Consider the following 15,241-nt stretch of genomic DNA (forward strand, 5'->3'; position numbering starts at 1 on the left):
CATTCATCTCTCCAACATCCAGGTTTGAGAATGAGAGAAAACTTTTTTTTGCCTCCAGGGTTATCACTGGGGCTCAGTACCTGCACTATGAATCCACTGCTCCTGGAGGCCATTTTCCCCCTTTCCTTGCCCTTATTGTTTATCATTTTGTTATTATTATTGTTGTTGCTGTCATTGGATAGAACAGAGAGAAATCGAGAGGGGAGGGGAAGACAGAGAAAGGGAAAGATAGACACCTGCAGACCTGCTTCACCGCTTTTGAAATGACCCCCCTGCAGGTGGGGAGCCAGGGGCTCGAACCGGGATCCTTGTGCAGCCATGTGCGCTTAAGCTGCTGTGATACTGCCTGTCCCCTTAAACTTTTCTTATTCAACAAACATTTCAATAGAAAATGGGCAAAGTATACTAAGACCTTGAAGAAGCTTGGGTATTATTGTTTCTTTATCTTCTTTCTGCTTCTTTCTCTGGATCTCTCTGAAAGTCAGATCAGAGTAGTGAAATCCTAGCAATGACAAAAACAAAAAAAAAACAAACAAAAAAGAAAGAGTAGGGTGTGGGTAGGGGTTTTCATTTTAAAAAAAGGTGACATTAAGCACTGAAAATATGCTCAACTTGAAATAAATAAAATGTAATTCAAACTAAATTCTGAGTGGATTTTTCAAAGTTTCCTAGAATTGCAAAAATAAATAAATAAATAAATAAAGCTAATAAAACTTTTAGGAAAGCACTAATAAAAATGTTCATAGACTTGTACCTAACACACCAGAAATTTGCTGTATAAAAGTGCCCTGATGAGCATACCAAAGCAAACAGAAACACCAAACCAGAAGCCAGGTGGTGGTGTACCTGGTTGAGCACATTACAATATGCATGGACCCAGGTTCGAGCCTCCGGTCCCCACCTGCAGAGGGAAAGCTTGGTGAGGGGTGAAGCAAAGCTTCAGGTGTTTCTTTGTCTCTCTCCTTATCACCCCCTTCCCTCTCAATTGCTGGCTGTCTCTATCCAATAAAAAAATAAAGATATTAATAATAAAAAAAAAACCTTCCCAGATATTTTATAAGTCATTTTTTTCAATAGTTAAAGATTAGAAACAAAACAAGGATGGAGTCACTTAATATACTGCAAACATAATATGTTGGGTTGTGTGTATAAAATCAAGTGGGAAAAAATGTACCACACCTTTAAATAAATTTTACCTTTAAGAGATGCAAGTAATGGAGAGTATATTTTTCTGTATAATCTATTTCTGATAATTATTTAAACAATGAACAAGCTGAAAATGAAAGAGAAGGCAGTGGCCTATACGTAACATTCTGAAATGGTTTTTAGTTCGCTGTCATACTGAGAATACACTCCCAAAGCAGTAAACGTTTTTAAAGTCTAAGCTATTTCTGTTTTTTAAAAAAATACTTCCTGAAATAATAAGACGATGGACTACTTGCTTTAGTTTGTGGACTGGCTTCAGCTATGAGTAGCAAAGTGGGTGAGTCGTAAAGTGGGTAAGTCTGACGTGCCCCCACAACTCTACAGAATATACGAACATGTTCTCAAACAGAATTTCTTAATAATAAAGATTTATTTTTAAAAATAATGACTTATTAGCGAGAGAGAAACATGGAATGGGTGAGAATCAGAGTATCATTCTGGCCAGGAATCGAACTCAGGACCCTATGCCTGTAAGTTGGCACTCTACCCACCGCACAAACCCCTGTCACAGTTACTTTTAAAGTATCATACCTTGCAATTTTTTTTAAAGATTTTATTTTTTCCCCTTTTGTTGCCCTTGTTGTTTATTGTTGTTATTATTGCTGTCATCATTGTTGGATAAGACAGAGAGAAATCAAGAGAAGAAGGGAAAGCAGAGAGGGGGAAAGAAAGATAGACACCTGCAGACTTGCTTTACTGCCTGTGAAGCGAACCCCAGTAGGTGGGGAGCTGGAGGCTCGAACCGGGATCCTTCAGCGGGTCTTTGTGCTTCATGCCATGTGCGCATAACTCACTGCGCCACCACCTGGCTCCCTAATTTTTTTTAGTAGTATTTTGCTTCTGGAAATTTACTGGATGGTTTATTTCTTCATTATTAGACATCTTGATAAAAATTTAAAAATATACAGTCATACAGTCAATATGAAAATGTCACATTTGGTAGAATAGTATTGGTAAAGATATTCCTCCTACTAGGTGTCAAAGGAATAAGGTGATTTTTGTCACCACCAATTAAAAACTTTTACGAAATAGGACTGTTATAAAACAATTAAACCTAGCAAATGCACAAGTCTCCAGGAACAAAGTCCTGGAGGAAAATCTGCTTATTAAAATTGCAATTTTAGTTTCCATTAAAAGGAGAATAAGACAACAGAAGATGGGTTGGCAAGACAAATTATTTCTTAATGTCAGTTGAGCTTATTTCAAATGAGATAACATCTATACCAGGTTGGGTTTAGTACAATTTTGTCTCCTCAACTCATTTATCTAATTCAGTCATCTTTATTATAGCCTCATGGACTTCATTTTCAGAGAAAGAATTCTGTAACAAACAGCCCACACAATATGCTGATTACTGAACAGTTAATTCTAATTAACTTGGACATGGCAAGAGAATTTTGATAAAGTCCTAGAATACAAATATACTCTGCTTATACTGGACTAACATATAAAAAAAAAAACTACAGCAAGTCTCTAGACAAAACAAGAGAGTCAAAGAGATCTAATTTAAAGAAACAAATGAGAAAATTAAAATCACAAATAATTTATTCTTCCGTTAGAGTTGATACAGTTTTAAATAGCAACAAAGTACACAGTGGTGGAAAATTGGCACAGAACCTATAAGCATTTCAATAACAATAAGGCTGTCGATGCTTTATCTGCTGAAACTTCACATCCATTTTCTACTGACCAAGTTGAAAAAAACCTATTACAACCTTAAAGCGCACACATTCTCTTATACACAAACACACACACTGAAATTTCTTCTTTGATTACAGTATTTTGAGAACAGTACATTTGCTTATTTAAATTTATGGCACCCCTTCTGTTTTTTTCTAGTTAGAAGAGAAAAAAGCCAATTCAGTTATAAAGACTACATTTTATTCCCTGGGCATAGGCAACTGTGATGAAAATAGTAACTTACCTTTGGGCTAGATGTTTTCAGTTTATGCTTAAATAATCATGCATATAAATTTCTTGATGAATGATTTTTTTCTGCCCAATACAATATCCCTGAATTTAGCTAAAAGAGGCACAGGACAATTTTAAATGATGACAAATATGTCAATAAACAAAATGTTCTAAAATGCTAGTAGCTATATGCGTTTAATACAGACCAGGATTAAACCTCAGTAATGAGAATTTACTAAACATTACTTTGTATTACATAAGTGAACATTAAAAAGGGAAAAACTGAAAATTGTCTCTTTATAAATGGCATTATTTCTAGTTAAAAAAGTACATTTAACAGTCAGTAAAGTCTCCTGAACTATACTGTTATACAAACCAATGATTCTTTAGTTGTTAAAAAATAAAATTGCTAGAGCAATGTTGACTCTTAATATCACTTATAATCTTGATTTAACATTACTTATTAAATTCCCTGATTAGTCAAGCATGGTAAAATTAACACTTCCACTTTCCATTATTGCTATCTTAGGAGAGGATTACTACTTCCTTTACATGAAACTGTCATTAGTATTCTCAGATCCGACATGAGTAACTCTTATTGTCTCACATTTTAAAACTATATTAGAAATGTTATCTATAAAAAGGTCTTAATTCACAAAACTGGAAGGATTTAAAAAAAATGTGTTTTCACTCAAAACTTAATCCCAGGGCCCTTGATTACGTAACAGGTAAGAGGGATCTGAATTGCCTCTCAAGAATTTAACAGCAGATATGCGGTATACTTTGTCTTTATCCCCACCTTTAGCTTTAGAGTTCACCATTTTAAGACCAACACAATCAAGCATTCACCATGCTCTAATCCACATTAAGAGTATTTCTGATTCTGTCCAGTGCGTAGTGTACCGTCTTGCATATTCACATGAAATAAACATAATATACAAAATATTGCTGCTGTAAAAAGTGTACATTTCCCTCTTCCCCTTACAAAAGAATCTGTGGAAAAGTAGTAAATTCCCTTAACCTTCATAAACATACAAAGCTGTTCACACCTTACAGTCTGTAACAGTCCATTTGAAACACAGTTCCAAAAGCATTGTGAACTGGTTATGTCATTGTATTTGCTGTCCAATGTTGCCATCTAGAGTAGAAATGTGAAATCAAGAGTATTGTTGAGCTACTAAAGCCTTTTACAACTAAGCCATAAAGGTTGCTCACTGGTAAAACAGTCACTTATCCACAAGGTTTTCCAAAAAGTTAAATGGAATGGAGAAATCTCTTCACAGGAAGGTGTCCACAGTGCTGAGGTGACAATATGGCTGCTAATTGATACTGGCTATTGGAATGTAAGTACTTTTTTACTGCTGGTAATTTCCGTACTGTCCCTAAAAGATAAATTTATAAAAATTAGACAATCATTCAACAACTGTTCGACCACAAATAATTTAGTATGTAAAATCATAACACTGTCATGCTATTAAAAAAATTATGTATATAGGTAATTAGTATCTCTGTAACTCATCCTGTTACTACTTCAATAGCAAATGAATGAGTCCAAAATTTATAAAACATTATTATTTTTTGCTCTAAGATAATACATGGCATTTGAGTGCTTAGTGAATTTTGCCAGACTAAATGAAGAATGAGCAAGTTAAAGGTTCTGGTCCTAAATCCCAAGGTCTGTAAACAGTAGATATGGCATGCGACTATAACAACTTTATGATCATTATGAGTCAGCATCAAAGGTGTTGGGGCAAGTGAGGATGGCAAGATAACTGGGAGATAAAAGGGAAAACCTCCTGTTCGAGCTGAAGAATTTAGATCTTCCTCTGTGACCAGTAAAGTACCAGCAGATAGACAGGCAATTGGCACATTAAAAAAAAAAAAAAAATCAAAGGATGACTAGTCAAACAATTTGTTGGGCTTTATATGTTAACTCTTTTTCAGCCATGAAGTTCCAGATGCTACCATGATGCCAATCAGATTTCCCTGGGCAGACGACTCCACCAGCGTGTCCTGGAGCCCTGCTTCCCCAGAGCCCTGACTCACTAAGGAAAGAGAGAGACAGGCTGGGAGTATGGATCAACCTGTCAACACCCATGTTCAGCGGGGAAGCAATTACAGAAGCCAGACCTTCTTCTGCACCCCATAATGACCCTGGGTCCATACTCCCAGAGGGATAAAGAATAGGAAAGCTATCAGGAGAGTGGATGGGATTTGAAGTTCTGGTGGTGGGAACTGTGTGGAATTGTGCCCCTCTTCCACCCTTAATGTATTCTAGAATTGAAATACTTTTTTTAACATAACAAACAGTACTCACAATTTATTAAATAAAAGGTTTATTTACTTATTTTATTTTTTTATTATCTTTCAGAAACCAAGAGGAAAGTGGGAGATATAGAGAGGGAAAGAGACAGATACTGGGTATAGGATAAGCGGTGGTTTTATTAGGTTCCTGGTAGCCATTGTAGCCATTATAAAAACTTGACATTCAGGCCTCAGGGCCCATATATGTGAAAGAGAAAAGGATTAATAGCAGCTATGCACATGAGCCACAATCTGTGTTAACTCTTTAATTGCCAGCTCTCCAGCAATCAGATTCCCAAGCACTTCCAAAAAAGAAGTGTTTGCCAAGAGCGTGATGAGGACCCAGCTTTGAGCTCAGGACGTCAGCACATGAGATTATGAGAACACCTGCAAATAGGAAGCTTCACAAGCAGTGGAGCAGTGCTGCTGTGCCTCCTCTCCATCTCTCTATGTCTCTCACCTTCTATTAAAAGGGGGAAAAAAAAAATAATAGCTGCTAGGTCCTGTGTAGTGGACAAGCCCCAGCAATAACCCTTGTAGGAAAAAATAAAATAAAATAAATTGAAAGCTGACTAACACCAAATCTATGTCAATAAATTGTATCTGTATAAAATGATGGAACAGGAGGTGATTATGCTTAGTTAAGTAAAGAGGTAAAAGACAACTAACTACTGGATGGTTTGACTCAACATGTTAAATCTAGAGAACTGAAACATAGGAACTTGCAAAATGAAAACATAAGAAAAAAAAAATCAAACTGGCAAGCTGTCTCTGTAAGACTTTCTGAGAACTATGTTGGTTATCATCTGTGGCAGGGTGGGGAAGGTATAGCCTCTTGGTAGTGCCTACATGGAGGAAATGTACCACCCAACCCCTCGCAATCTTATGATCTTAAAAACCATTATCAAATGACAAGTAAAAAAAAATTTTTAATTACTGCACATAGCTAGTACCTATTAACAGACATTATGATTTCTATGTTGAAATTTTGATGAAATCTAAAAAAGAAATTTACTAGAAATAGCGGTGTTAAAATACTGTAAAATAATATATAAAAATAAGCCGCATAGTATATAATAAGCAAACTAACAACTGGAAATTGAACTTGTAAAAAGTACACAAAAGTACAGAACACTTAAAAATAACTAATGAAAAACTGTATAAAATATGTAAGTTGAAAATTAACATGGCTAAAAAATAATTCAGGAATGTATCCCATGTTCACAAGTCAGAAGATTAAATGAAATGAAAGCATGTAAAGATAGCAATTACTCACAAATTAATCTACAGACCAATACAATGCCAATTAAAATATCAGTATACCTTTGCCATAAAAACTGGCAATGGCTGGGTGGTGGTGCACCTGGTTGAGTGCACATATTACAGTGACCAAAGACCCAGGTTCAAGCCTCCAGTCCCCACCTGCAGGGGCAGAGCTTCATTAGTGGTGAAGCAGGGCTGCAGGTATCTCTCTGTCTCTCTCCTTCTCTATCACGTCCTTCCCTCTCAATTCTGGCTATCTCTATCCAATAAATAAAGATAACTTAAAAAATAAAAAGAAACATAAAAAACTGGCAAGCCAATTCTGAGATCTATACAGAAAATGCAAACATATCAAAAATGCTGGCTCAACTCTGAAAAAGCCCAAAGTTCTGGGACCAGGGAGTTGGCTAAAGTGGTAAAGTGCATGACTTCAATGTAAGAGGGCCCTGGTTTGGTCCTCCACACCACATAAAGAAAAAAAAGTTGTTGGGGCCAGACGGGGGCGCATCTGGATGAACGCACAAATTACAGTGCGCAAGGTCACAAGTTCAAGCCCCTGGCCCCCGCTGATAGGGGGAAAGCGTCACAAGTGGTGAAGCAGGGCTGCAGGTGTCTCTCTGTCTCCCTCACTCACTATCTCTCCCACTCCAATTCTCTGTCCCTATCCAGTAAATAAATAAAAATTAAAAATTAAAAAAAAAAGCAGGAAGACTAACAATACCCAGTGTCAATGTTTACTATAAAACGATAATAATAAGGACAGGACGGTACTGGCATAAACACAGAGAATTGAGTTAATGTGATAGAACAGAGTCCAGAAATAGACATGATAATAGACAACTGATTTTTCGACAAAGCTTCAAAGAAAATTCAGTAGAGGAAAGATATTTTTTTTCATCAAACAGTACTGACAAAGTGAGCTATTTATCTGAAAAGAAATACAGGGAGTTGGGCAGTAGTGCAATGTTAACGGTTAAGTGCAGGTGGCACAAAGCGCAAGGACAGGCATAAGGATCCCGATTCGAGGCCCCAGCTCCCCACCTGCAGGGGAGTTGCTTCACAGGTGGTGAAGCAGGTATGCAGGTATCTATCTTTCTCTCCCCCTCTGTCGTCCCCTCCTCTCTCTATTTCTCTCTGTTCTATCCAACAACAATGACATCAATAACAACAGTAATAACTACAGCAATAAAACAACCAGGGCAACAAAAGGGAATAAATATTTAAAAATTTTTATTAAAGAAATACACCCCACACCTATGGACATCTAATCTTTGACAAAGGGGCCCAGACTATTAAATGGGGAAACCAGAGTCTCTTCAACAAATGGTGTTGGAAACAATGGCTTGAAACATGCAGAAGAATGAAACTGAACCACTATATTTCACTAAATACAAATATAAATTCCAAGTGGATCAAGGACTTGGATGTTAGACCAGAAACTATCAGATACTTAGAGGAAAATATTGGCAGAACTCTTTTCCGCATACATTTTAAAGAAATCTTCAATGAAATGAATCCAATTACAAAGAAGACTAAGGCAAGTATAAACCTATGGGGCTACATCAAATTAAAAGGCTTCTTCACAGCAAAAGAAACCAATACCCAAACCAAGAGACCCCCTCACAGAATGGGAGAAGATCTATACATGCCATACATCAGACAAGAGTTCAATAACCAACATATATAAAGAGCTTGCCAAACTCAACAACAAGACAACAAATAACCCCATCCAAAAATGGGGGGAGGACATGGACAGAATATTCATCACAGAAGAGATCCAGAAGGCCGAGAAACACATGAAAAAATGCTCCAAGTTTCTGACTGTCAGAGAAATGCAAATAAAGACAACAGTGAGATACCACTATACTCCTGTGAGAATGTCATACATCAGAAAAGGTAAGAGCAGCAAATGCTGGAGAGGGTGCGGGGTCAAAGGAACCCTCCTACACTGCTGGTGGGAATGTCAATCGGTCCCACCTCTGTGGAGAACAGTCTGGAGAACTCTCAGAAGGCTAGAAATGGACCAACCCTATGACCCTGCAATTCCTCTCCTGGGGATATATCCTAAGGAACCCAACACATCCATCCAAAAAGATCTGTGTACACTTATGTTCTTGGCAGCACAATTTGTAATAGCCAAAACCTGGAAGCAACCCAGGTGTCCAACAACAGATGAGTGGCTGAGCAAGTTGTGGTATATATACACAATGGAATACTACTCAGCTGTAAAAAATGGTGACTTCACTGTTTTCAGCCGATCTTGGATGGACCTTGAAAAATTCATGTTAAGTGAAATAAGTCAGAAATGGAAGGATGAATATGGGATGATCTCACTCTCAGGCAGAAGTTGAAAAACAAGATCAGGAAAAAAAAAAAAAACCCACAAGTAGAACCTGAAATAGAACTGGAGTATCGCAACAAAGTAAAAGACTCTGGGCTGGGTGGGGAGAATACAGGTCCAAGAAGGATGACAGAGGACCTAGTGGGGGTTGTATTGTTATGTGGGAAACTGGGGAATATTATGCATGTACAAACTATTGTATTTACTGTTCAATGTAAAACATTAATTCCCCAATAAAGAAATTTTAAAAAAAGGAAATACAAACTTCAATTCATATTTCATATTATGTAGAAATGTTAAAGGAAATCACAGACTTAAAGGTACATACAGCCTAACAACATAGAAGAAAACATAGAAATATAGAATAAAATTTTAGTGACTTGGAGGGATGAACTAATAATATTTTATGTATAATACCAAAAGCAAGAAAGAAAAAACTGATAGAAAAAATTGGAATCTAGCAAAATTTCTCGCTTTGAAAGATACTCTTAAGAAACTAAAAATAGACCATAAGAAAAATGTTTCAAATTAGATATCTCATAGAGAATCTAGATCAACCTCTCCATACTCAACAGCAATAAAATAAAGGTCCTAACTTTAAAATGAACAAAAGATTTGAACACACACATCAGGGGAAATAGAGATTGTTGATCTAATTCTTTATAAAGTGTGCATAATACAACAGCTATCATCATTAGTCCTTAGGAATAAAAAAAAAATTGATAAATTATTACTATTATTTGTACAGAAGAATGGAGAAAATGAGGACTGACCATACCAAGAGAATAGAGAAAGAACTTTTTCATGCCACTAGTAGAAATGGTCCCCTATGTCACAACATAGTTTGGTAGTTTCAGAACAAATGAAAACATATGCTGACTATATGATCAAGCTTTCAACTAATAGATCCAGCCAAGAAAATGAAAGCACATGCTCCCCCCACCCCCGTCTTGTATACAAGAGGCTCATAGTAGTCTAACTGTGAGACTCCTAAACTGGAAATCCAAAGTCCAGATATAGTTCCAAGGATAAAATATAATACGTCAAGTAATGTCAAGTAATGGAATACTATTCAACAATAAGTAGGAACTGATTATTGAGATATACAGAATGACCAACATCAAGATAATTATGCTGAGTAAAAGTCAGGTAGAAAAACAAACATAATACATGTATAAAAATTATGAAATTTATAAACTAATCTATAGTAATAGTGCATCAGTGATTTGCCTAGGAAGGAGCTGATGAGGAATGGAATTTCAAAGGGGCAAAGAAAAACTTTTGGGAAGAAGGGATATTTCATTATTTTAGTTTTGGTGATGACTTCACAAGTATAAACACAAGTCAAACTATCAAACTGTATACTTTCAATACGTATAATATATAGGGTGTGTTGATTACACTTCAACTAGAGTTGCCTAGAGAAAAATTGAGTGAGACAGTGAAGTGTATTATTTATGTAAGTATAGAAGAAAGGATTAGACCATCTAAAACGGTTGCAAGACTCTTCCTAATCTAAAATATGACTGGGGCTGGGTGGTAGCACACCTGGTTGAGCGCACAGGTTACATGTGCAAGGACCTGGGTTCAAGCCCCTGGCCCCCACCTGCAGAGGGAAAACTTTGCAAGTGATGAAGCAGGGCTGTAGGTGTCTCTCTGTCTTCCTCTATCTTCCCCATCTCTCTCAATTTCTGGCTGTCTCTATCCAATAAATAAAAATAATAAAAAGCAAAATGAACAAGTTTCATATAAGAAATAGAAATATGGTGCTCGCTTCGGCAGCACATATACTAAAATTGGAACGATACAGAGAAGATTAGCATGGCCCCTGCGCAAGGATGACACGCAAATTCGTGAAGCGTTCCATATTTAAAAAAAAAAAAGAAAAAAATAGGTTACTTCACAACATGCTGACTCAGTACAACGGTCTCAACTCTGCTCCTGGCAGCTATTTCCCTTTTCTTTCCTATCTCTCTCTCTTTTTTTGTTCTTTCCTGACTTTGTTGTAGTGTTGAGATAGAAAATTTGAGAGAGAGAAAAAAAGAAAGAAAAATTTGAGAGGGAAGATAAAAGATATAGAGGGTGAGCAAGAAAAGGTAAGAAATTCAAAGAGATATGTTCTATCCACAGCTGGGAAAAAAATGGAATTGAAGTTGGATTGAGAAGTGTCAACTAGGGAGTCGGACAGTAGCGCAGCAGGTTAAGCGCACATGGTGCAAAGCACAAGGGCTGGCTTAAGGATCCCGGTTTGAGCCCCTGGCTCCCCACCTGCAGGGGAGTCGCTTCACAGGCGGTGAATCAGGTCTGCAGGTGTCTGTCTTATTCTCCCCCTTTCTGTCTTCCCCTTCTTTCTCCATTTCTCTCTGTCCTATCCAAAACAATGACATCAACAACAATAATAGCTACAACAATAAATAAAATAACAAAAATGTGATTTATTAAAAAAAAAAAAAAGAGATGTGTCAACTAAAAATAATGCAAGTTTGTGTAAACTAAGAAAAAGACCGAGTCAAGGATTGATATTTGGATAAAAGGTGAGAAATAAGTAAAAAAATATATAATAATAATAAAGGAGCAAGGATTCATAATAGCAGGGGAAAAGGAAACCAAACAGTAGTATAGTGCAAGTTAATGGAGCCATTTCAAGAGAACAAGAATAGAAACAAACGCCAAATTCTAAAAGGAAGCTCAGGAACATTACGGTACTATGCCTGCTTCACTCACCCAGAACCTAGCATAGGAACCCGGCACATGCAGACCCTTGATAAATATTTGTTGAATTAAGGAATTAATGACCAGAATTTCACTTTTTTTTTTTAATGTTAAGAGATTAGAATGGACCTATATTTTATCTGCTCATGAATCCCTCTCTTACTCACTAACCAAGACTAATTTCTCTCTCTCCTAGCAAAAATAAATGTTAAGTGGTCTGGGAAGTGGTGCAGTGGATGAAGCATTGGACTCTCAAGCATGAGGCCCTGAGTTCAGTCCCCAACAGCACATGTGCCAGAGTGATGTCTGGTTCTTTCTCTCTCCTATCTTTCTCATAAATAAATAAATGAATAAATAAATAAAATCTTCAAAAAAACTTTTTAAAAAGTGTTCAAAGGAATGCTGCTTAATCCTTTTTAATTTTAGTGTACTTATAAAGTGCTCATGTGCACGTGCGCACACACATACTTTACCCTTATCCTTTAAGCTGTTTTTGTGTTTTATCTTTATTGCTTAAAATAGAAATTATTGATAAAAGAAATGCTCATGTATCAAATTCTAACAAAATATGAATTGTTCCTTAAACCAGATCTCCACTAATATTAAAAATCCAAATTTAGGGAGTCAGAGGTAATGCAGCAGGTTAAGAACACGTGGTGCAAAGTGCAAGGACCAGCGTTAAGGATTCCGGTTCTAGCCCCCGGCTCCCCACATGCAGGGGAGTCGCTTTAGAAGCGTGAAGCAGGTCTGCAGGTGTCTATCTTTCTCTCCCCCTCTCTATATTCCCCTCCTCTCTCCATTTCTCTCTGTCCTATCCAACAATGATGACATCAATAATAACAATAATAACTACAACACACAAAAATAAACAACAAAAGGGAATATTTTTTAAAAATCCAAATTTTAAAAAAAACGGCCTATTTTTGTGCATTTAAAGCATTGAACGGACCAGATTATCATTACTAGAAAGTTACCAGACAAAACTAAAATTTACCTAGAGTGAATGTCAGCATAATAAAATTTCCATTAGAATTCAGAACATCTAGAAGATTCGCAAAACAGTAATGGTGACCTGGACTTTCAAGTCTGAAAGGTTTACTAAGAAAAGAAAGAAGTGTCAAGTAAACCCTAAAATCAAGATAATCAATAGGGCAAGATGCAATTTTATATTTGAAGGTAGAAGAAAAGATAATGGGTGAAAGTACAGTTACTAATATTTAAGATAATGGATGTGTGTATAGGACTGGAGTCAAAAGAATCAACTGTTTAGTACAAAGGAGTACTGATACAGAACCTACATGCCAGTAAGTTCATGCATTCACAGTCTTCAGCTATAAACATGGAGGTCAGAGATTAGGGATTTTACTGTTGGTAAAATGGCCATGGAGATGACCCCATGGTAGAGGGAGCACATGATTTGCATAGTGAGGTTCTGAATTCAATCCTAGGCATCACATATACTTCAGTGATACTCTGACTTTCCCCCATTATATTAAATAAGAATGTAAGTAAACCTTTTACATAATGAAGCCAACCAACCAACCAACAAACAAAAACAAGAATAGCAAAAAGAAAAAGAAAAAAAATTCTTGAGGGTAAAAGGCAAAGATAAAGAATGACAGTATCCACACTAAAGTGCTTAAAGACCCGGGGTTCAAGCCCCTTGGTCCCCACCTGTAGGGGGAAAGCTTCATGAGTGGTGAAGCAGGGCTGCAGGTCTCTGTCTCTCTTCACCTCTACCTTCCCTTCCCCCCAATTTCTCTGTCTCTAGCTAATAAAAAATAAAGTTAAAAAAAAAAAAGTATGACAGTATGAAAGACTGAATATGAGTGATGATATCTAGAGATAAAACATGTTTTACATTACAGGAACTGTGTGTACTTGTGGTCTATGAAACAGACCTAAAAATAAAGACTTCTTTTGTTAATACATGTATCATGAGCAAAAGAAGAACAAATTCTCCTCTTAGTTTTTTTTTTTTTTTTAAATAGCCACCATCAGGATTATTCTGGGACTCAGTACAACAGTTGCAACTCTGTTTCTGGTAGCCATTTTCCTTTTCTTTCCCCTCTCTCTCTCTTTTTCTTTGTTCTTTGAGAGGGAAGATAAAGTTATAGAGGGGGAGAGAGAGACAGAGATATACGTAGCACTGCCTCTCTACTTGTCCAACTTCCCCACAACTTGTGGGAAATGAAGGCTTGAAGGTGGGTCTCTGCGGTCTCTACCAGATGCAACACCACCGTCTGACCCCAGTAACTTTTAACCTAACCAAGTGGATCAAACACAGGGGCAACAACACAGATGTCCAAATAGCATACCTGGTCATATCCATAAGGCCTCTGCTGTGGCGGCTGTGGTGGTCCAGGCTGTGTAGGTCTATACCCCCCATACTGCTGACCTTGACCTTGTGGGTAGTTAGGATACTGAGGACCTGGACCACCCTGTGAGGGACCTGTAAAGGAATTACAGCAGATGTTCAAATGAGAATATATGACATCACAGTAACTCTAAAAAATATCCAGAAGTTCTGCTTTTATTCGTTTATTTAATTTGACTTGATAAGACAGAATTGAGAGGGGGGGGCAGGCAGTGGCACACCTGGTTAAGCACTCAAGGACCCAGGTTCAAGGCCCTGGTCCCCACCTGCAGGTCTCTCTCTGTCTCTCTATCCCCCCCTCTCCTCAGTTTTTCTATCTATATACAATAAGTAAATAAATAAATAGAAGAGAAGGGGAGAGAAAGCAAGATACCTGCAGCTCTGCTTCACCGGCTCTGAAACCTCCTTCCTGCAGTGAGGGAAAGGGGCTTCAACCTGGGTCCTTGGGCATAGAAACGGTTTTTGTTTTTGTCTTAACTAATTAAATCGTTTAGTTACTGAAACTAGAAAATGTATAAATGTTTGCTATTTATTTATTTCTACCAGGATTATCACAATGAGTGGCGTAAGGATGCTGGTTCAAGCCCCCAGCTCCCCACCTGCAGCGGTGAAGCAGGTTTGCAGGTCACTATCTCTCCCCACTCTGTCTTCCCCTCCTCTCTCAATTTTTCTGTCTTATCCAACAACAACAACAATAACAGCAACAAGGGCAACAAAAATGGGGAAAATGGCCTCCAGGAGCAGTGGATTCGTAGTGCAGGCACCGAGCCCCAGTGATAACCCTGGAGGCAAATAAATAAATATTTTTTTAAAAAATGGTACTGGGAGTTGGGCAGTAGCGTAGCGGGTTAAGCGCACATGGCGCAAAGCACAGGAACAGGCATAAGGATCCTGGTTTGAGGCCCCTCCTCTCTCCATTTCTCTGTCCTATCTGTTGTTGTTATTGATGCTGTTGTTGTTGTCTCCATTTCTGTCATATCCAAAAACAACAACAATAAAAAAATGGTACCATGAAAGCAAGAGTAGTTGTCAGATTAATTAAACAGTGAGAACTACAGTTTTCTATAGCTAAAATAGTCACTGTAGTTATCAGAATTTACAGGGCCTTATGGCTCCAAAGTCACTAC

General features: G+C 37.4%; 1 protein-coding gene and 1 non-coding gene across 4 annotated transcripts in view; one reads left to right on the forward strand and one right to left on the reverse strand.

Moving 5' to 3' along the window:
* Positions 1 to 2,733: 2,733 nt before the first annotated feature.
* Positions 2,734 to 15,241, reverse strand: part of SS18 (SS18 subunit of BAF chromatin remodeling complex) — an 83,282-nt gene continuing 70,774 nt past the window's right edge. For all 3 annotated transcript variants that reach the window (XM_060173636.1, XM_060173638.1, XM_060173637.1), the window contains 2 exons: positions 14,056 to 14,189; positions 2,734 to 4,499 (listed from right to left, as the gene is read on the reverse strand). In XM_060173636.1, coding sequence (XP_060029619.1) covers positions 4,473 to 4,499; positions 14,056 to 14,189 — 161 coding nt within the window. In that variant the 3' untranslated portion in view covers positions 2,734 to 4,472. The remainder of the gene's footprint in view (positions 4,500 to 14,055; positions 14,190 to 15,241) is intronic.
* Positions 10,792 to 10,898, forward strand: LOC132533203 (U6 spliceosomal RNA). The gene has a single exon (XR_009545110.1). It is a non-coding gene; the product is annotated as a U6 spliceosomal RNA (small nuclear RNA).

The sequence above is a fragment of the Erinaceus europaeus genome, chromosome 15, assembly GCF_950295315.1.
Source record: "Erinaceus europaeus chromosome 15, mEriEur2.1, whole genome shotgun sequence".
NCBI lineage: Eukaryota > Metazoa > Chordata > Mammalia > Eulipotyphla > Erinaceidae > Erinaceus > Erinaceus europaeus.